Source organism: Mirounga angustirostris, unplaced genomic scaffold, assembly GCF_029215605.1.
Source record: "Mirounga angustirostris isolate CCGP_5_RB_7025 unplaced genomic scaffold, mMirAng1.0.hap1 SCAF_3, whole genome shotgun sequence".
Classification (NCBI taxonomy): Eukaryota; Metazoa; Chordata; class Mammalia; order Carnivora; family Phocidae; genus Mirounga; species Mirounga angustirostris.
The window spans coordinates 139,553,087-139,574,627 of record NW_026991711.1 but is presented as its reverse complement, the minus strand read 5'-3'; the positions used below and the strand labels follow the sequence as shown (position 1 = coordinate 139,574,627).

Sequence of the window (21,541 nt, the reverse complement as noted above, 5' to 3'; positions counted from 1 at the left end):
CCCGCGGTTCTTTGGAGCCTCAGTGTGAGAGGAAGCTGATGTCAGCCGGCCTAGACACCGTTTAAAGTCTAATCCATGACACCCTAAACCGCAGATGACACTTGGGGCCTTCGCAGACACCCGCAGACTCAGCAGATACTCCTGCGGTAACACACCGCGCTGGAAAACGCCTGGAGCCATAATGCATTATGTATTTTTATTATTATTTATGGTAGGAAGAGATGAGGGAAAACCGGGCTGAATCTAAACAGCCTGATAATTCATCTATTTAATATTTAGCCAGTTAAGAAAGGTTGTTGTAATCCCTGCAAGGCAGCAAGCTCTTCTTTGACTTCCCTAATAGCTTAAAAAATAATTTCTTACAAGACAATTAGAAATTCTGCCTATGGATGCAAATTTCATAGAAAACAATTTTAAGCCTTGAAAGTGGGTAAAATATCCCTTTCAGTTGAAGTCATTTATTCTGTTGATACACTTCTACAACATGTATACTCTAAACCTGCTCAGATAAAGTGAAATTTAGCAAAAGGATAGTCCCCTCCCACCCCCAATCTAACATGCCATTTTAAAAACAGCACAAAGGAACAAGGAAACTAAATATTATTTGAGCCATCATTATTTAGCGAAACACAAACATCCAAATAGAAACGATTGTTGTTCCACCAGAAGATTAGAAGTTAAATTATTTCCACACAATGGGGATTTCACCTCGTGTCACGGGGGATGTAGTAGGAGTTGCATTATTTGTCAAACCAAATAGAGATGCGTGGGCCGACTTTGCTGAAATACAAAAGAATTGAACCTTATCTGAAGGCGCTTTCCAAGTGTCTCCTTATAGAGAAGTGGGTGGACGTTGTCCGCCCCTAGCTAAAGCCACGCTAATATTTACAAAATGGATATAAATCCTTGAAGACGTTTTTGCCCGTTTTGTACAAAGAGACAGGAATAAACAAGGTGTTTATACTTGTTATGTTCCATTAATGAAACTTTTATTACTTTACATCGTGGGGGAACGTTTGTTTACTTTAGAAATGAACCACCAACCATTGTAAAGGAAGAAGTCCTGACAGCATTTCCTAGAGAAAAAGCTTAGGTGCGTGTCTCCAAATGATCGTTCCTTTTTGTACACCTTAGCTTTTTCATAGCTCAGTTCTTCTTACAACTTGTGTCTTTTCTTTGATTGTCAGTTTTCTCTTAAAGTTTGTTTTATTAGCGCAGAAAAGTGAGCGCTGGCCTCCCCAATGTAAATGCAATCTAGAAAAGTCGATTTGTGTCCAAAAGAGGGTGGTGGAACCAGCACAGCAGGCACAGCACAAAGCCCTACCCAGATTATCCCGTCCAGGACATTTCTAGGCTTGCACCCTCAGATTCTCCCCCCTAAGATCAATGCTGCAATGTAATCAAGTATCCCCAGAACCAATTCGTGTACCAGATTCCAAATAAATGAAAAAAATATATATATGTATATCAAAGAGCCTATTTGGGGGCCTTCTGGGATTGTGCGAAAGATAAAAGGCAGAGTGATCTACTTCCAAGTGTGCGTGATTAACACAGATACACTTCGGACTGAGAAATTTTTTTATTCTAAATATTTGTTCAAATAGTACCAGACAATTTGAAATCAATACACTGTGTCGAGTGGTGAGGGCTGCGGCTGTTGAGAAATGAGTAACGGGTGTCGTGCCACGCCACGGGGCCGCCTGACTCTACCCAATGAAGGACAATTTGCGGTCTTAATCCTTTACATCAACTACAAACACCAGCCACGGTTACAACTGTTCAAAACTACTCTCTTAACTAGTTCAGACCAAGGGGACTAAAGAGGTGAAACGTGGCCCCCGCGGCCTGGGAGCGCGTTCCTAAGGTTGGCTGGAGAATTCTACAAATATACACATAAATACATTAAGACGAGGATAAATAATCAGGGAAACGAAATGACTCGCTTCAAATAATAAATACAGATCGTTGAGTCCGTTGCAATCCTTACGGGACGGGAAGGAGCATATAAATTAAGGTCTCCGCAACTAAGCTAGACTCGGGCCAGGCCCCGGGGCTGTCCGGGAGCTGGTCCCTCTGCAGAGCGCGCCGCCGATGGATCTCAGACTTACCTTCGGGACACCATTACCAGATTAGCGTCCCTCGGTCCGCAGTATATGGCACTGTCAGGGTTACAGAGGAGAATCCTTGCGGCTGATTTATGGCGAGTCACCCAAAGGAGGGCGCGCCTGGAGGGGAGGCCCAGTCGCCTGCGTCTCGGCCGCCGTTGGCCCGAGACCCAGGAGGCGGCGACCGGGCCAGAGCGAGGGAGGGGGTCACCGAGCTGCCCCGCGGGCCCCGCCCGCCACCCCAGCCACCAAAGCAAAAGAGGTAATTGCGCCGCGAGTTCGGGCCGGTGGCGGCCGCTACAGATGCGTCAGTTTGGGGGCCTCGGGCAGGCGTCCCTGAGACGAGTGGTGGGCCGAGAGATCTGTGTAGGTGGGATGAGGGTCGCACGGTCCATGGTGGTGGTTGCCGGGAATCTGCGCGGCGCAGCTGTAGTCCACGCTGGCCGAAGACGGGTGCGAGAGGTGGCCCAGGTTGAAGACGGGCCCGGACGCGGGCGCCATGGAGTCGACGAAGTTGCCACCCACGTACACCGGGCTGCCCTGCAGGTTGGCGCTGGCGAAGCCGCCGCCGTTGCTTGCCATGGGGTGGGGCTCGAACTCGGGCGCCGCGTAGCGCTTCTGCTGCGGCAGGCAGCTGCTGAGCGGCGCCGTGTAGGCGGCCAGGCCGTACATGTTGGGCTGAGATTTGGCGAAGGCGGGCGGCGAGGGCGCGTCGTAGGCCAGGCCGGGCACGGGCGGCAGCTGGCCGGAGTAGGCCACGTGGCCGGCGGCGCTGCCCAGCGGCGGGCTGCGCTCCGGGGACTGACCCGCCGGCGAGTGCAGGATGCCCTTGGCCTTCTGGTCCTTCTTGTACTTCATGCGCCGGTTCTGGAACCAGATCTTGATCTGGCGCTCGGTGAGGTTCAGCAGGTTGGCCATCTCCACGCGGCGTGGCCGGCACAAGTAGCGGTTGAAGTGGAATTCCTTCTCCAGCTCCACCAGCTGTGCGCTCGTGTAGGCCGTGCGCACCCGCTTGGACGCCGGGCCCGGCGGGCTCTTATCCTCGCAGCTCTCTCCTGGACAGGAAGGGAGACAGAGGAGGTGCTGAGCGGGAGGGGAGGGGGTGGGCACCCAGGGCCCGAGCAGGGTGCTTCCCTGACTCCCTTCTCTTCCTCCATCCCTGCCCCCAACTTAATGCTGGCTGGAGTGGGGGAGGGGCGTCTGAGAGATGAGACTCCTGGCGGGACCTCACAGGCCCCAGGCCTACCTAGGAGTTGCACCTGACCACCCCCCCAACCACCACCACCACCACCAATCTGCCTTCTGAAGTCCGATTCACTCTGCCGCCCCCTCCCCTCCAGCCTAGTCCATCATCCTGTCCCTAAGGCTAAGGCTGTGGAGGAGTTTAATGAGAGGCTAGTAGCAGCTGGTAAGGCCTAGCACCCCCTCCCAGCCCCCATTCAAGGAGGGCCAGACTTCTTTTGAACACTCTCCCCAGCCTCTGCGGGGGGATGGGGGAGGAAGGCACACCCCCTGTACCTCCCTCCTTCCCCCCCCACCTCCCCTGCATTGCTCTGGGGCTGGCTCCTGGGCAAAGCACCCCAAGAAGCACAGAATGAGGGTGGAGATCTTAGCACCTCACTCCAGCTCAGCTGCACCCAAGGGCTCTGCACCCCAACTCAGAGAAGTAATAAACCATAAAAATACTGCCCCTGACTTTCAGGGGCTCCGAGCCCAGCCTGGGTGCATTTTGAGTATTTCCGTGCTAGGAGCAGCAGTCTCAACACTGGTTTCCACTACTCCTGCCACCTCTCCGCGGCTGGTCCGCTCCCTCCCTGGTTGTACAAATGGATATCTCCGGGGAGGGAGGGGCCTGGGCTTGCAGCTGGGAAGGAGGGGCAGAAGCAGCTTACAGGCTGGAAGGCACTTCCCCCTAGGAGCCGAAGCCCCAGAGAGTTGCAGGCAAACCAGAGACTTGATAAAAAGCTAGTTACATCCGAGGCCTCAAACTAGCCCTGGACCTGGAAGTAAATTCATCTACCTGAAGATAAACTGCATCAAAGGACACAAGGCCAGGAAATTTTAGGAACCAATCAGGCTGAGCAGAGAGACGCAGCAGGCCTTAGAGCTCCTGGGCCTGCCCATCTTCTGCCACACACCCTGAATGGATCCACAGAAGATCTCAACTCTAGGGTCTCCCTTTTCAGGAAGAGAAACCCAAGGCTGTTCCTGTTTCAGAGCACATCCTCTTCCCCTAGGATACACCCCTCCCCATTGTGGATTTGCTGGGATGGGGAGAACTGGGCTGGGGTAGACCAAGTAGGGTCCATGGCTAGTTCTTGCAGGCTCTGGTTGGATTCAAGGGCGCCATTCTGTGGCTTTGTGATCTTGGGCAACTCTAACAGTTTCCTTATCTGTAAAATGGGGATGTTATCATATACCTACCTCAAAGGGTTCTTTGGAAAATTAAATTAGATAATGCTTGTAAAGCATTTAGCCTGGTTGTTAACATGGAACCATGTTAACATTCCACAGACTTTAGTTTTTATTAATTTAAGAGAGTGGGATTTGTGTGATATGGGCTACATAAGAACCCATGCTTTGAGAATCATGATACCTGACTTCAAGTTTTGGAGAGCTGTCGGATGGAAGAAGGAGCTGAGTTATGACCAACAGCCCAAGAAAGCAGACATTAGGTCAATATAAGAAAAGGCTATCTATTCATCACTGTGGGACTTGTCCAGCAATGGCACCAACAGCCTGGAATGGAGCACCCTGTCCCTGTAAGGGTATGGCTCCAGTCAGGGACACTGAAAAGAGAGGCCATTTCGGCATGAGTAGAAGTGTAGACCTATGGCCTCCAAAGCTGCACTTCTCGCCCTGAGTCTCTTGCTTCCTAGGTGAGCTAGCTTCTTGGGGTCATGCTGGGGGACTTAGCCCAGGATGGGCCCCCTCAGAGAGCGACCTGCAGTGGTACAGCTGTTCTTCTGCTTGGAGTTCTGTCGGGACTCTTTCATCCAAGGGAAGATCTGCTTGCTGATGGTGGCGGAGGAGCCAGACGCATTGGGCCCACCCTTGGCCTTCTTGGCAGGCACTCCACCTCCAGGATTGGTGGGCGAGGATGGGGGCAGTGTTGATGGTGGAGGAGGGGGCTGTGGTGGCTGCTGCTCTGAGTTCAGGCCGGGAGGCTGGCTGCCACCACCCCCACCCTGGCTGTTCCCAGTGCCAGGCCGCATACAGCTGCCATTGAGTTCAGTTCCTTTGTGGGCTGGGGCTCTCAGAGGTGCCGAACTCTGGATGGAACAGGCGGAGCCCGGGTAATCAGTGTCCAGGGAGTTGGCAGCAGCAGGGGGTGGGTAAGGCTGATGGGGGGTGCCGTAGCCGTAAGCGTCGGTGGCTTTGCTGTAGCCATAGCCTCCGAAGAGTCCTGGGTTTTCATAGTAAGCAGCCTTCTGCATCGTGCGCTCAGGAAGTTCCAGGGCCTGCTGACCCGGCTCAAATAACATTGACCACCACTGTCTCTTTCACCACCACCTCTGAGGTCTGCCGAACCCTGAGAGGGCTGGGGTGGCCCCAGGCTCCAGGTGACCTGTGGAGAAGAAAAGTGAAAGCCCCAGAGGGACTGTAACTGACAAGACAGTCAATATAGAAGGACTAGCCTGCTCTCTGCAGCCCACACTTCCTAGGGGGAGGAGCTGAGATTTTATGAAGTTCAACTTATCTGAACCCTTGGAAAAGTCTGATAAACATAAGAAAAGCCCTTTCCTTCCTTGAGCTCAACTCCATCCAAGAGAAGGGGCTTCCTCCCCGCCCCGACGCTATTTTCTTTCTTCAAGATTGTCAGTTTAGCTTTTGAAATGGCATAGAAAAGCACTTATGGCCTCATACATTTTGATGGTTGATTCTCCCACTGGACTTTGAGGTCCTTGCAGGCAAGGACTGTGTCTTATTCTTCTATATATTCCTAACACCCAGCCCAGTGCCCTGCCTGTAGTTAAGTGCAGTAAATGCTTGTTGAATGAGTGAGTGGATGGAACAATGAGTCAATCTTTGGGACACCCCAGGGTGTTCATGAAAAAAGAAAGCTCTATAACACACTCAGAACAGCCAGAACTCTCAAAAAAAAAAAGAAGGAAAAAAAAGTATCTCCCCCACCTGGTTTCAAAATCACAGCATCTTTCATGAAGACCCCGGTAGTCCACTTTCCAGTGACAGGGTGAGAATCCGCCCAGTGAACTCTGTGGGTCAGCCCTGTGAAATGTACTAGGAGATAAAAAACCAAGAACACTTAGACTCCCAAACTTATTTTGAGGCTAGAAAATGTTTTTTCTCTTTCGTCTACATTTTTCTAGTCCTCACTTTGTCCTCCACTACTTTTAAATGGATACTAGAAAGGGTGAAGAGATTTAGAATTTGAATGCATGGAGCATGGGTGAACATAGAATGCTTTATATTATAACATTATCATTTTTACCCTGCATCTATTATGTAAATATATATTATTACTGACCTCTGCTCTGGATCATCCATGGCACCCCACCTCCACCCACTCCACAACCAATGAGAGAACTTCTTCTGCCATGATGAATGGACCCAGAATTAGAATAAGAAGAAAAAAACTAAGAAAAATTCTATCCCTTTTGTGTCCTCTGATTCTTGATGGGGGTTTTCCTTCTCACCCACCCCACCCCCTTCTCCTGAAAGGCTCCTAAGGAGTTAAAGTATAACTAATACCATTCAACCACTTTTGTCTGCTTGATAAAGAAAACTCATAGGTCAGCTCCCTGGTCTTAATTCTTGATCTCCTCTTTCAGGCACCTTTCCTTCCTCAAAACTCCCTGGGCTTCCATCATGGTCATCATGATGGACCACATTGTCTAGACAACTTATGTGGCCTAATGGATTTGACCACTAGGATCAAAACCACTCCTCCCTTCCCTCATTTATCCTCCACTTTCACCAAAGAGCCCAATTTTTAAAATTCTTCATATTAGCCTTTGTTTGGTAGTATTGTTGCCCATTTTGTTTTAAAATATAAGTGAATCTGGCATTTATCTTGATAAGACACAGGCCCTTTTCAATGGGATAATAGAATACCAGGATGTGTTTTAGGAATTGTTTCTATTATTATCCTTAAATGTATGCAGTTAAGATATCTACCTAAGCAAAGCTGGTCTTAATCTTTCTTTTTCATTCATTTTCTATATCATCCTCTGACTATTAAAGTTCCTGAATATCAAATGGAAAGTTACATCCTCATCCTGTGACTAATATTTATGTGTTTGCTCCCAAGCCAAAGGACTGGGTACTCGGGGTTTAGTTGTTTCTGGACTTTTCTGGGATCCTGGTTCCAGTCTTAATCCGTGGGCCCTCTGGATGTCAAAATGGTCACATTTGACACTCAGATCACCAGAACTCACTGCTGCTTCTGTCATTTCGTTTACAACTGTGGAAGCAAAATACCACCCCCCCTTACCTCCCAGGTTGACCAAGTTTATCTCAATACGTGGACAAATCACATTAAAATAGCTTCTTTAGGAACTGACCAGGTCTTTGAAACAGATGCCTTTACATATATATTTGTTCCTATGGCATATTCCTGGAAGAAGCTCTGTGTACTGGGTCTCAAAAGTGTAAATACTTGGCAGCTTCATGAAAAACCCCAGCGCCTGTTCTCCTGCATCTGTTTTCATTGTCTTAAGGAATTTCAAGGCCCACTCAGTGATGAGCCACTACCCCAATGTCTACTGCCCCAGAAGCAAGGGCAGTAGCCCTCTCCTCACCAGAAAGGGCTTTGCAGCCTCCCCCCACATCCATATTATAATGCCCCAGAGAAACCAACTCTCCTAAAGCAGAACCCGAGAATATTGTTACAAAACTGGTTTAAAAAAAAAAAAAAAAAAAAAAGCTTATTTCTTTCCAGAAATCCCTACTCCTGTGAACTCTGCTTGAACTTAAAAAGCAGGAATGGGTCATAAATCACTTGGACAATGGTCAACTGTTCAGTGGCTCATCTTTTCGACCCCCCACCCCTTTTTTAAAGGCTTTCTTTTTTCGCCCTTTGGTACCTCTGCTCATTTTTGCTCCGGGACCCAAATGCCTTGGGGTGAAGACTAGCCCGTGTAGGGGGAGGGGCGGTCTTCGAAGTCTTCAGCTGCCCTTTTCTCTCATGCCTCCTCCCCTCAACCCCCCGGGGCACCGGCCGGGGCAGCCTCCCCAGAACCCCGCTGGCACAACCCCTGGCCCCTTCCACGGTAGGGGCGCTAAACGGGGTCTGGCTCGACCTTTCTCGCGGTCCCGGGAAGTTGCCCAACTCAGCTTGTAGGCCCAACCGCAGGCTGGGAATGCAGGGCCAAACGGTCCCAGCCAGAAGGAAGGCGGCCTCAAAGCGACCACCGTCCGCCGCCTGGGCCGCGCTGGACTGCAGCACCCGCCGCGCCTCTGAAGCCGCCGAGCCCTGATCCTTGCTCACTGCACTTAATTCTGCCCGGGATCAATACCTAATATGATACCGAATAAATAAAAGGCGCTCACAGCGGCCAGGGGACGGGGTTATTAAGCAGCTGGAGCTCTCACGGTGCATATCAATGCACCTGTCATTGTGGTTTGTAACAAAATTTATGACTGCAAGCGCGGCGGCAGTAAACGCTCCAGTAAGGAATGAAAAGAAAAACACTTCCCAAGGCCCGGCACTTTTCAGAAGTGGAAAACAGGCTCCGCGTAGGAGGAAGAGCAGCAAAGGAATTCCCTACTCCGCACTTTTCCCGGCCCCGCGCCCCACGAGCAGGGGGACTATATAAAGTGGCCAGTGCCCGCCTCTCGGAGCAGCTCTGCCGGGCGGCCGGACGCGGGACCGCACGCGCGCAGCCTCGCCGGGGGCCGAAGACCTGCCGCCCGCCGCTGCCTGGGGACGCCGGGAGGCTCGCGGGGATGCGCGGAGGCCGGCCCGGCGCTCTCGCCCGCCGGGGCCGGGGAAAAACCGGGGGGCTTGGGGAGGGAGGGGGCGGCAGTCGCCGGGCTGTGACTTGCTCGGCAAGGCAATCGTAGTAAGTTATGGACCGGTAGAGCCGGGGCAAGTTGAAAGAGAAGGGGGAGGCGATGGTTTGCCGGTTGTTTCTGTTGTTCTCAGATGTTTCTGAGATTCCATTTGGCCTTGTCTTCTCTCCCTGTTTCTTCCTAAACCAGGGCCTCAGAAGCCCACAGATCTCTTTTTGGCGGACAAGACTCTTGCTGGGCATCCCCGTTAATTCGCTGGAACATAGCAACGATTCTTGCTCCCTGTTGGCTTTGCTGCTTGGGGATTCCGAAACCACTCCTTTTCGGGTGTTCTCCATGGGGATATATTTGCTGCAGAGCTGGGACAGCTTTCTGCCCGAGCTCTCTCCATCTCTCAGCCTGAGCCTCTTCTGCCCTATGGGAAGCCCTGGACGCGCCTTCTAAATCATTCTTATTTAGCCCAGATAACTCAATACGGAATACACCCTGCATTTAAGGCACTGGGCTCACCCCATTAAAGCGCCATAAATTTGAAGGCCGATGATCGGTTATCATGTAACGGGCAGCAGTTCACACTGAGGTGATTCACTTCAAAGCCGCCCTTTGTTTTATGTCTTGATGTATGAATCCTGAGATGGCTACCTTGAGTTGTAGGACAGATGGAAACGTAGTGGAAATTATTTTTTTTTTTAATCACACTACTCACCACAATTGTGTGTGTGTGTGTATGTGTGTGTTCTCAAATTTTGTCAGTAACTCTTTTTAGGTTCTTCGGGTTCCTTTTGATATTCTGTTGAGGCAGATCTGGAACAAAATGGAAAACTCTCAGTGGCAGCCGGTTCTTTCTTATGCACACATGTTGAGAGGCTTTACCCCTTTTAAGGGTGTCATAATCAATGTGACTATTGTATATGTTGCCCGCAGTCATTCCAGGCAGTCTTCTCCCTGGCAGAAAGGAGATTTGGTTGGCTTCTAGGGAATGAGTGGACTTTAACACAAAATCTTTGGCGGGATGGGGAAAGGAAGAGCTCGACCTGAGGAAAATGACAGGCCCTCAGGCAGGGAGTGGGCCAAGTGGTCAAAGGCACAACGGGAATTAGTTCTCTCCTAACGGTTCAACCAGGCTCTAAGTGCTCCAGGTGCCCTAATCCCCCAGGCTGAGCCCACCCTCCTAGGAGCAAAAGAGAACTTGCAGAATTGGGGTGGGAGGAAGGCTACAGCAGAGGGCACCAGAAAAAAAGAGGATGAATATGTAGATAGGCCTGGGTAGGTCCTAGTCAATGGCTGTCCTACACAGCCCCAGTGGAAGGGGAGCTGGGCTCTATTTCCTGGTTTGTACATTGTATCTGGAATGGTTCCCCGGAATTTATTTTATTCCAGCAGGTACCCACCACGCTCCCGGCCTGGGCTGCTCATCCACTCCCGGGTAGGGATCAGGCTGCAAACCATCCAGGAAACAAACATCCCTTCCACCCTCCCCCAGAAACAGACCAAGTTGCCCAGCACTGTGGGCGCCTAACGGCTGCCCGTGCAGTTCAGGCGAAAGGAGAGACACAGTCCCCCCTCTTGCGCCTGCCCTGTGCAATTTGTCGACTCAGTAGTTTGCAAACACTAAACCACGCAGGAGAAAGCCCCACACAAAGCGTTCCGGTCCCTTCTAAAGACCAGAGCACGCAGCCATAAGCCTTTGAAGTGACCTTTGGCTCACACGGCAATAACTCACCCTTAATGAACACCCAACGGAAGCGCCTCGGAGAGATCCCGGCCCGGCAGGGCTCCTGATATCATGCCCGGGCTTTGGCTTCCCAGCCAGCCTCAGGCCCAGGGGGCCCAGGCTGCCGGGGCTGCCCTGAGGGCTGCGCAGTGGGGGCGCGCTATACCCAGGTCCTCAGACCTGACTGGCGAACCCTGAAGCCACTTTGTATGATACATTCACGGGAACAGACATCAACTTTTGCTGCTTGACTGTTTTATTATTATTATTATTATTATTATTATTTAAAAGAGGGTTCTTTAAAAGTAGGATCTTCCCTGAGAAGAGAGCTAAATTGGGAGGCCACCAGGGCCGACCCTGTGCTGCCTGTAGCTAGAGTTTGTTTTCCCAGCCATGGAGGAACAGGGTAAGTGTGCTCCCGGGCACTCTGGGATGCCCTGTGCATCCTGTGCTCTGGTGCAGGAGGCTTGGGAAGGGAAAAAGAAAAAGGACCCCAAGGGGGACAAAGCTGGGCCACCCAGAGTCCCCGCTGCCTTCTCCCACGTTCCCTGCTCAGCCCACCCACCGTCCAGCACAGGCCCAACATCAGCCTCCTGCTTGCCCAGAATCACAGGCTTAACCCGGCTGGCTCTGAGCCACCAGCTCAAGTACCCTTTCCACAGCCAGAAACTGGGAGAGCAGGAGGGAGCCCTATCTGCGAGCTGTCAACGAAGAGCTGGTCCAAGGCAGACCCGGCCCTACACCCCAACCCCCACCAGCATCCCCGGGAAAAGTCTTTAGGATAGGGAGCCTTGGTGCGGATTATTGAAATTTTCGGGGAAGTTATAAGTGAGTGCTCCATGGGGCCAAATGAAATGCTGCTCGCAGTAATTGGATTCAGCTGACTAAGTTGGCAGGCGCGCTGCTCTAAGGCAGCAGGAGAAGAAAAATGTCCAGCGACTTTAAGTTCTGATGGAGCCAAGAGCAGGCGATTGACAAAACAACTTTACTGCTCTCCTTTGATGGCGATGCCCTTGGACGTCTCTGGCTGGGGGGCCTGTCCCAACCTAGGCTAAGGGACTGCTCCTTGCTTTCTGGGACCCTTCCCCATAGAGGCCCAGTCTGGCCCGGCCGTGTGGCATTCCCACGAGCCTGGAGCTGCTCTCTTGGACTCAGGGAGCTGCTTACTTGGGCTTTGGCCCCGGAAAAGCCCAGGATGAATTGTCCTGTCCTCCTCCAGCCAGGAGCCGTGGGATCCAGTAAACAAAAGGATGCAAGAGATGCAGAAGCCAAAATATGATTTAGCTTTCATCCTCGGTTCTTTGGGGAGAAGAACTCAGGAGCCCTAAATCTTTTCTCTGACACCATGGAAGCCAAAACCCAGATTAGTGAGGGGACATGTGGAGGAGCCTCTCAAACTCTTCTGAGTAGTTTGGGGGTTCTCTTGAATTTGGGGGAGAAGCTTGAGTAGCACCTTAACCTCTAAAGGAAAAAAATATTAAGCCAGCAGCAAGAGATAAAGGCGTGCGTATGTAGAGCTAGCTCCCAGAACAATGCAGGGAGCTGGCTGGTCACAGAGTTTATTTTAAATACATATAAATCAACCTGCCTGTGCCCAGCCAGGCAGCCCAAGACACGGAATTAATATGACGCTCCATCTTACTTTGGCAGTGACAGTGTAAAAAAAGTTTCTTTTTATTCATTTCATTTTCCAGCCCATTCTCATAACTGCACATATACCCCCAAAATACTTCCTCCAGCCCCCGACCCCCCTCACCGTCCCTCTCCTCAAACTACCACCTCCTCCCTCTCCAACCATGCCATCAGCCAGCACCCCCAACCCTGGCAAGGTAGTGTGTCCTCCTAACCTTTGGGTAGGAGGGGAGCATCCCCACAAAGCGCACCTCCATACGATTAATCACCGTCCTCGATGTATATGTAGAAGTGTATCTAGGTCTACGCGGACTGCCTCACCAATTGGCAATAATCAAGATCACAGATTACACAAAATAAATCATATTTAGTATCCCATTCCGGGCAGCAAGCAGCCCGGTGCCCAAAGATTTCCATTTTGTCATGCAATTGCTTACCTGGATCCCAATTTATCATAAACCTGGTGTCCTCGGCCTCAGAGTGGGCGCCAGTGGGGGGCAGAGCTAGCCTTCCCCCTTTGTCTGCAGACAACACTGTCCCAACCCTGGTCTTGCGCGCTCGCAGACGCGGCCATATACCCGAAGACACGGAATTCCCGGTAGAACGGAACCAGGCTGAGGTTCAACTACCAATAAACGCAGGAGGAACGAGTTCGTAGTCCCGAGCTGGCTTCGCCCGCGCTGCGCGCCCGTCGGTCCACCCGCCCGCCTGTCCGCTCCCAGGCCCAGAGCGGCGGCCACCCGCGCCCCCACCCACTCCTGGGTTCCTGCCCAGCCCTCCCAGACCCCCCAGAGCTCGGGGTTTGTTTTGCTTTCGGAATGTGGCCCTTTCTGGATTTGGAGAGAGCCCCGGAAACCCCCTCATAGTCGGGAAATACAGACGCTGCCTTCAAATGCGAGCATATTTGTTCACGTGACCCCGAGGGAAGATTGTACTGATTGAGGCTGAAACTTTCACGCCATCCAGCCCCGGAGCGCAGCCAGGCCGGGGGGCTTGGAGGAGGGGCAGGAAGCGTGGGATCTGGGCCCATTCCCCGGAGCAGACTCGGGTGGGCAAGGAGCCGAAAGAAAGCCCCCATCTCGCAGCTCGGGACCAACCCAGCCCCAGCCTGGCCGCCGGCAGTGGGATGGGGGCGCAGAGAGTCTCTCCCCCCACGGCCTCTGACCCTGGCCCAGCTTTCCACCGGACTGGCCCACGGATTGGAAATTTTAGAGGCGGCCTCTCAGAGGCCTCTCCGGAGGCGGCTGTGGAGCATCAGAGGCCCAAGGTTCCCTTAGCTCCCCGGCCGGCCGAGCCTGATACCTCGCATCCGCACGCACCCAGGCAAGGCTCCGCCTAGGCGGACGCGCTTCTCTCCCCCTCCCCGGACGAGGCAATTAGTTGTGGCACAGCGCAGGCTCCGGCCCTAAGGTGGGTGACTCCAGCTCCCAGACCCGGCCGGTCACCCCGGGGAAACCCCACCCCCACTCCCACCCCCCACCCTCACCACGGCTCGTTCCGCAGACGCAGCGGAGGAGCCCCCACTCCCGAGAGCCGGGAAAGGCGCAGAAGCAGCAGGCCAGACCGGTAGCGGCCTGCCCTCTCTGCGTCTTGCGCGCTCCACTCGGGTCGGGCGCGGCCTGGAGCCGCTGTTTGCCGAGACCTGCGCGCCTCCGAACCTGGGCCGGCCCACGGGATCCGCAGGCCCCGGAGAGTGCCGGGCCGCGGCTTCCCGCTTCCTGCGGCGCCTCCAAGAAGGCAAGGGGCCTGCGAAATCAGTCCTAGTCGGGCTTATCTGGGAGTCAAGGGAGCTTCTGTTTAGAAATATTACATCGGTACCTGTACCCAGCACTCTCCGAGCGGTCGGGCGGAATTTACGCTAACAATTCTGCGTGCGAGAAAGAGTTAAGCTCCCGGCCAGGGTGAGCGACCAGCCTCCAGGTCCTAGCCTGCCAAGAGCCCCATGGCCCTCTCCCGGCCCGACCTGCACCCCGGAATCCCGCACCATGCGGGAATCTCCACCCCATCCCCGAAGTCTCGTTTTCATGGCCAGTTCTGCTTCTCAACGGCATCGGGCACCGAGCAGATGCCCTGTCGCCGCTTGCAAGGTCTCCGACAGGCGAAGGCGAATGTGGATGTGCTCGGCAGCCCCAGAAGAGCTGGGGAGAAGGAGGTAAAGTCCTCCTCATCCCCCCCCCCTTCAGAAGCACAGGAAGTCCCCGAGGACAGGTCCCAGGCTCGAGCCCCCAGACCTGTCAGGGAGCTCCTCCTTTTGTTCACCTGGCCAGGCCTGGCTGGAGGCCCACTCGGGCCGCCTCCTGAGGCCGGACCGTAGGTGCCCCCAGTTCACCCCCACCCGCAGGATTCCGCCCCCTAGCCTCCCGCCAAGGGCCAAGCAACGGGCCCGCAGCAAGTGTTAATCTCCTGCCAAAGAGGGGGGCCGATTTGCGGGAATTTGTCTCCAGGAAAGGATCTAAGCCTTCTTCAATAGGAGCATATGTTCATAGAGCAATAAACCGGAAAGATTTACAGTCCTCGCCCGGCCCCCAACAGCCTCGCACCCTTTCAGGAATTACTTACGATGATTTATCACATCAACCCGGGCAATTGTCACACTGATAAAATAGCCCGGGCCGGTGCCCGCCAAACCCAGGACCTGGGAGGCTGTTGGCTGCCGGGCTGCCAGCGGGGCTGGGGAGGCTTTTGTGGGTTCCTCTCTGGGCCTACCAGGGGATGTTCAGGTGGGTTGGGGTGGGTGGGGTTGGGGTGGGAGGGGAGCCAATTCTCATTGAGAAAAACGCAAGCAGCTCAGAGAAAGCGCCCGGAATCTGCGTCGGAGTCACTTGCAAAGCACATAAACATTTGTCATCTTTGAATAATTGAATTAATGTATTATTGTTTGAATGTATAATTTATAGCGGAGGAAACTTTGTCTCTGTCCTGACGGGGAAATATACACACACCAAAAAAGAAATCAAAACATACACACAACCCCCAAACAACTACCAAACACAGCCAGCTCCAGCCAGCGGAAATCATCCTCAAAGCCAACGGGAGGGAAGGAGGCGAATAAAGAGGCTCTCCTCCCCGGCCCTGGCCCTGAGTTGCGAGCTGGAGGAGGAGAAAGCCGGCTGCTGCCCCAACCCAGATCCCCCGGCAAGCTGGGGGTGGGGTGGGGTGGGAGCGGAGTGGCTAGTGGGACCGCAGATCTCTCCGTGGAGGATGGGAGAAAAAAGACTGGAATGGGAGGCGACAGGACAGAGAGCCTTTGCACCTCGACCTGGCCTCTCCCGCATTTCCCTGCCGCAGGCTTCCTTTCGCCCCAGGGTCTCTCACTCCAGCGGCAGGGACTTCCAACCCGTGCCTTTATTTTAGATCTTCGCCCAAATTAAAAATACAAAGATAAAGGGGAAAGAAGGAGAAACTCCTTGCGAGGGTGACAGAAGCAGCAGAGCTTGGGTGGGAAAGGAGGGGAGTGGGAGAAGCAACTCGGAAATCATTATCTGTTGGTTAAAACCTGCCTGGGGTAAAATTTCAACTCGATTTTATAGCCTTCTATTATGACGCAAAGAAAAATTTACGACCCTCGCTTGAAAAGAGGGCCGGGGCCTTTTCTCACCAGTTTAAGAATAGGCAGCAGATGCCGTGACAGCGACCATTGTTCCCGGTAGACACAGGCGATCGGGCAACCTCGGCCCGCGTGCGCCAGGCGCGTCCCCCAGCCGGGCGGGTTTTTTACAACTCCTGTTGTTTCGGGGCAGCCCGCGCGCACCCTCGCCCCCTCGGCCCCTCGCCCCTCACCCCTCGCACACCCCCACATGCTCACACACCCCCCCTCTCGCGCTCACATACACACACTCGGCCGCTCTCAGTAATTTTTCATAAGTGCAAAGCTTTGCTGAACCAAAGGTCACCATCCAAGCCACTAACAACTTCTCGCCGGCGCGCGGTTCCAAATCAGGAAGCAAAGGGAACTATTTGTCAGCGGCCCTGACAGCTAAGTTCATTAAGGATTTAAATCTGAAGAAATAAAAGTCGCCAAAATATTTACCTGCTGGCCGCGCTCCCGCGCCCGCCACTGGGGGCCGAGGGTGGAGGGCTGGGGGCGCCGCGCGGCCCCCCTCGGCGGGTGATATTCTTGGGATCCCTGCACTTTCCAAGTCGGAGAGAGCCCTTTGCGTGGCAGATTAATGACGACTCCGTGTTTCTTAAGGGACGTGCTGAATTAATTATTTCGCCAATCACGTGGTCGGGACTTGTAGAAATCTATTCTTATCATCTTCCTCGCACTTTGAAAATTCTCCGGGTTATGAAAGGCCCTCCCCCGGCTGCCGGCGAGCCCCGGCCGCCCAGCCAGGCGCGGGGGGCAGGGAGGGCTCCCCAACATGGCGGGCGGGCGGGAAGCGCCGTCTGCCGAGGGTCCCGATTTACTGTACTGTACTCAAGCGGGCTCGGCTATGGACTCGCTTCCTCCTCGTCCCTGCCCGTGATTCAATACACACAACGGTACTGATGTATTGGTGGGCACAGGAGGAGCCATTAACCAGAAGACGGGCAGAGGACACTCATAAAATGTGTCTGAATATTTAAACTTCTGTCTGCGCACTTATAAATACACATGTCCACGCGTCTGAGGCGAGCCCTTCCATATATTAAGGACACATGTCTGATTTTATGCATTCTGCTCATTTCCTGTCGCGAGCAAGCCCCCCCCCCCCGCTCCCCCAGCTATTTTGGGACTCCTGTCTTGGCCCACTCTTCAAGGCGAGGCGAAGACGAGAGAAAGCCCTCGCGGAAAAAAAAATTAGCGCACGCCACTTTTTATAGTGGGGAGTGTTTATTGTCGTCTGGAGGGCAGAGGGGGCTCCAGGGGAAGAAGGGGCAGGTGCTGGAGGCCCCAATGGGGCTGAATAGCACAGGAAAAGTAGGAGTCCAAGATTGGAGGCCAGAGGGGTCTGGTCCTAGTAGACATTGACTGGCCAGTCCCAGCTTGGCCCAGAACCCAGCACTCTTCCGAGTTGGGGGGGGGGGGTGGGAGGCGTGCAGGGAAGTCTCTCACCCACCACAAAACAAAGAGAGACGGAAGGGGTCTGGGGCGAACCCGGGCCACACAGAGAGCCAACCTGGAGCCTCCTTTTGGCCTAGGAAGTTACTTATTTTCCTTTCAAAAAATAATGCCCTGCAGCCTGAATCCAAGCTTAGGCTGCCCAAGGCTCACAAAATATGGTGGCCAAATTGGGAGCGGGTATGTGTGGGGGACAGGTCAATGACAGATTTGCTAACCCTTACACAGTTTAACCTTCACATGTCAGGCACAATGCAGAAAATAATAAAATAAATTGTTTATATTGAATGTTAGCTTTTAGAAGACTTAATGAAGAATGCTTCTGTGGAGGCACCAAACAGGATGGAGATTTCGCTACACCTTTTATTATTTCAAATATAGATCAATGAATTACATCAAAACTACAGGCAACAATTAGTATAAATAATACTTTAATCAGTGGCAGCAGAACATTGGTCAATTCTATTAAAAAAGCATCTTGTGTGAACAGACACCATGGGGCTGACTGACAATGTCATCTCCCAACAAAAGGCTGCAATGGACAAAGTGAGATGGGAGTCTGAGGAGCAATGTCCTCAGTAAACACTTCACTCCTCCCCAGTCACGACCCCAACACAGCTTTAAAAACAACAACAACAACAACAAAACAAACACTTCTGGCTCATATTTGGGGGAACAAACTGGAAACAAATAAAAGCAAATGGGCACTGCTCCTTTCCACATCTAGGTCTCTCCAGAGTACGTTCCCAGATGGGAACTCATTTCCTTCCCTGCCCTTTGGTGGTGGTGGTTGGGGGGAGGCACTGCTTCTTTCCTGCCCCACTCCTGTGGGCCCAAATGGACGCTGGGGTCCAATTGGGACCACAGGGTTGAGGGCTGCTCCCTGGGCCATCCAGGCTCCATTAACATTTCAAAAGACAATCCCTGGAAACTGAGGAGAACAGAGACTTATAAACAAAGAAGTTGTTTCTCTGATTAAGTTACTTTTCAAAGTAGTGGGGCTATGTTGGAGAAGGAGCTTGGGTTTTCTTCATCAAAACATGCCTCTTGGCTTTCCTCTGGGGCATGGGTGAAGGCAGCTATGCAGTTTTGGCATTTGGTCTGAAGCCAGGGTGAATAACCTGAACTTCTGGGAAGGGGGAAATCTATATAATACTCTATAATATATATGTAATTGGGTGTTGTGAAAATATATACTTTTTCCCCCTCCCAAGGAGAAGGTTCAATATATTCACAGAGTTGGGCCTTAGGAAAGAATCTTAGCCACTTTCCAACTTGCCTAACCAAAGCGGCTCTTTTCAAATGCTACATCCAAAGACTGCTCTCCATGTTAGAGGGGAAAAAAAAGAAGAGAAGGGTAGTTAGAGTCCAAAAGGTTAAGGGTTTAGAGGTCAGTCCTCCCGGCTGAAATACAGCTAATCGAATAGAAAATTTGTCCTCTGGATGAACCTGATTCTGTAATTTAGCCGAACTTCAGTAAAATACCTTTTCAGCTTCTCAACGTGAGGGCGTCAGAAAAAAAGACGTCTTGACTATGTATGGACTCTTTGCTTTTTGTCATAGAAACAATGATGCGAATAATGCAGGAATATCCATCTTTAATATCCCGACGTGGCGATATTCAAGTATTGCCATGTGCAAGTCTGAGAGCCAGGCTCACCCCAAGGAGGAACAAAGAGCTGTCCCCAGGGTCTAATACAAAAGACCAAGGCTTGGAAGATACTTTAGAGAAGTGGAATTTCAGCCTAGGGACTCCAGTGAATACCTGCTCTCAGCTCTCAGGAGACACCAAAGAACATGCGTGCAGAAAAACTCTTTTTTCTCCCTCCACCTAAATATATTTTAAAAAATTACCTCCGCACCTTCTAAAGTGTTCTGAAGCCCTGAAAAAAATACCTCCAGTTCTGAATCTCTCTTTCAAGCTCATCCCTCCCCCCCCACCCCCTTTTGTCACTTTTCTGTAGCTACAACCAGGGGTTTCTTTTTGGAGCCCGAGGCTTTGGGGTTTAAACTTCCAAAGTCTTGTTTCATTTGAGTATATGAACTCTGGCGATTACCTTTGACTCCTTCCCCCCTTATCCTTAAGGGTCAGCATTTTAGAAAAATGAGCTTTGAACCCTTCTCAGGCAAGGCATAAGAAAAATGACTGAAGAACATCACTCTTGTTGTTTGAGAGTGATTGTTCTTAAACCACCATTCTTTAAGGCAAGGAAGAGGGCCTGAAACTTTTATACTTTTACAATTTCTGCTTCTAATTCATGTGTTGAGAAAAACTTCCTTACATCTGTTTAAAAAATAAAAACTTCAGGGAAAAAAAAAACCCTAAGACCAACTTTTGTGGACTTCTAGATTCAATTAGTTTTCTCTCTCCTTTTTAAAGCAAGATTCCCCTACTTTCCCATTTTCTCCCCACTACACACCCCCTCTCCCATATAGGCGTACACCAATTCCTATAAGAAAACTGCTATATGGGTTATTTGGAATCCAGCATTTGGAATCCAGTTGGAACAGAAAATTCAGTCATTATCTAATGACCCAGAACATAGAGGTTTTGTTTTCTTTCCCCAGAAGGAAAAATGTTGGACCATTTGTTTCTTTCTTTTCCCTTTTCTTTAATCACCCAGAACTAGTTGTAAGCACAGTGCTGAAAAAAGCACATGTGGAAATATATTTTCAAGAACTCAACTCTGAGTGGACCCTTTGCTTCCTTCTAAAAGAGTTAAGGGCCCCCTACACACATTTCCGGGGAGTGGGGAGGGGGGTGGAGTTCAAAATGCCGCTTAGAGCCAGAAGTTAGTCCACGCATCTCTGATTCTCCTCCCTGAAACTCAGCCCCTTTCACCGTCTCAAGATTTTTGGCATTAAGATGTCAGTTATTTCTGTTCCCCATCCCCCAACAAATAAATATTTAAGCAAATATAATCTAAACATAAAATAACCCGTTTCCACTTTCTTCTTAGACTCGTTTCTTTGGGCATGGGGCCACTGGGAGCAAAATACTTTTTCTCACACTGGAAATTATACAGATAACCCAGAAAGTTCAGAAATCCTGGCCCAGCTCTCCTGTTTCCCCTGAAAGCAGCTAGCACAGGGCGGCCAACCTTCTGCCTCAACTCCCCCACATTATTAAACCACAAAGATCCCTGGAGGGGTGGGGTGGGGGAGGATGTTCAGATTCAAGCTGGGATAAAGTATCCAACCTTCATTTGCAAATTCAAAATCCAACAGCAGAGATTTTCATAAGTTTAATAACTGGCCAAGGTTTATGTTCTCAGTAGCTCCTGCCATATGATAATGTACTCAGAGAGAGAATCCCGCCCCCCTCCCACCCCCATCCCGCTCCAGGGAGGGAGGGGGCTGCCCTCGGGCAGGATGCTAACCTAGTCCGAGGGCGGCCTGCGTGTCCCAGGTCCACCCCACAGTACCTTAGAGCCCAGGGAGGTGACAGCAAGCCCGGCCTGCCCCCGCAGCTTCGGCTCAGCCGGGAGCGCAGGGAGGAATGGGCCCAGGGTCCCCACGTCTATAAGGTCGTCAGGTCCGTGTGGTGGTCCTTGGCCAGAGGCTGCAAATGTTGGCCGGGAGCAGCTGAGGAAGAGCAGGAGGAGGAAGAAGAGGAGGATGAGGACGAGGACCTGCCTTTGGTGTTGGGCAGCTTGTGGTCTTTTTTCCACTTCATCCTCCGGTTCTGGAACCAGATCTTGATCTGGCGCTCGGACAGACACAGGGTGTGAGCAATTTCAATCCGACGGCGCCGCGTCAGATACCTGTTAAAATGAAATTCCTTTTCCAGTTCTAGGACTTGCTGCCGGGTGTAGGCCGTCCGGGACCGCTTGGGCTCCCCGCCAGTGTAGTTGGGGTTCACTGCGAGACAAAACAGACAGCACGGTCAGGTCAGCGCCCAGCCACTCGTTAGGCCCCTCGCCACTGCCGCTCACTTCCTGGCGCGCCCCGAGGCCCCGCGGCCCTCCCCGCACACCCCCAGCCGGCTGCCTTCCTCCCTCCCGCCCTCCCGTCCCCCTGCCCCGCGTGCACGCACACACACGCTCACTCCCCCCCACCCTCACACCCACC

At 52.2% G+C, this 21,541-nt stretch overlaps 2 protein-coding genes across 8 annotated transcripts in view; both read right to left on the bottom strand.

Annotated features, from left to right (window-relative positions):
• Nucleotides 1–205: 205 nt before the first annotated feature.
• Nucleotides 206–5,591, bottom strand: HOXD3 (homeobox D3). Its single transcript, XM_045868470.3, has 2 exons — nucleotides 5,050–5,591; nucleotides 206–3,160 (listed from the first exon to the last, which is right to left on the bottom strand). Exons 1-2 carry the CDS (start codon nucleotides 5,588–5,590, stop codon nucleotides 2,403–2,405), a joined length of 1,299 nt encoding a protein of 432 aa, XP_045724426.1. The 5' UTR covers nucleotide 5,591; the 3' UTR covers nucleotides 206–2,402.
• Nucleotides 5,592–6,239: 648 nt separating this feature from the next.
• HOXD4 (homeobox D4) overlaps nucleotides 6,240–21,541 on the bottom strand; it is a 30,658-nt gene continuing 15,356 nt past the window's right edge. For 4 of the 7 annotated variants that reach the window (XM_064586737.1, XM_064586735.1, XM_064586734.1 and 1 more), the window contains one exon: nucleotides 18,683–21,331. In XM_064586737.1, the coding sequence (XP_064442807.1) occupies nucleotides 20,991–21,331 (341 nt within the window). In that variant the 3' untranslated portion in view covers nucleotides 18,683–20,990. Of the gene's footprint in view, nucleotides 6,348–9,786; nucleotides 9,885–18,682; nucleotides 21,332–21,541 lie in introns of those variants that run through there. The other 3 variants (XR_010410209.1, XR_010410210.1, XM_045868477.3) reach the window with 3 other exon arrangements.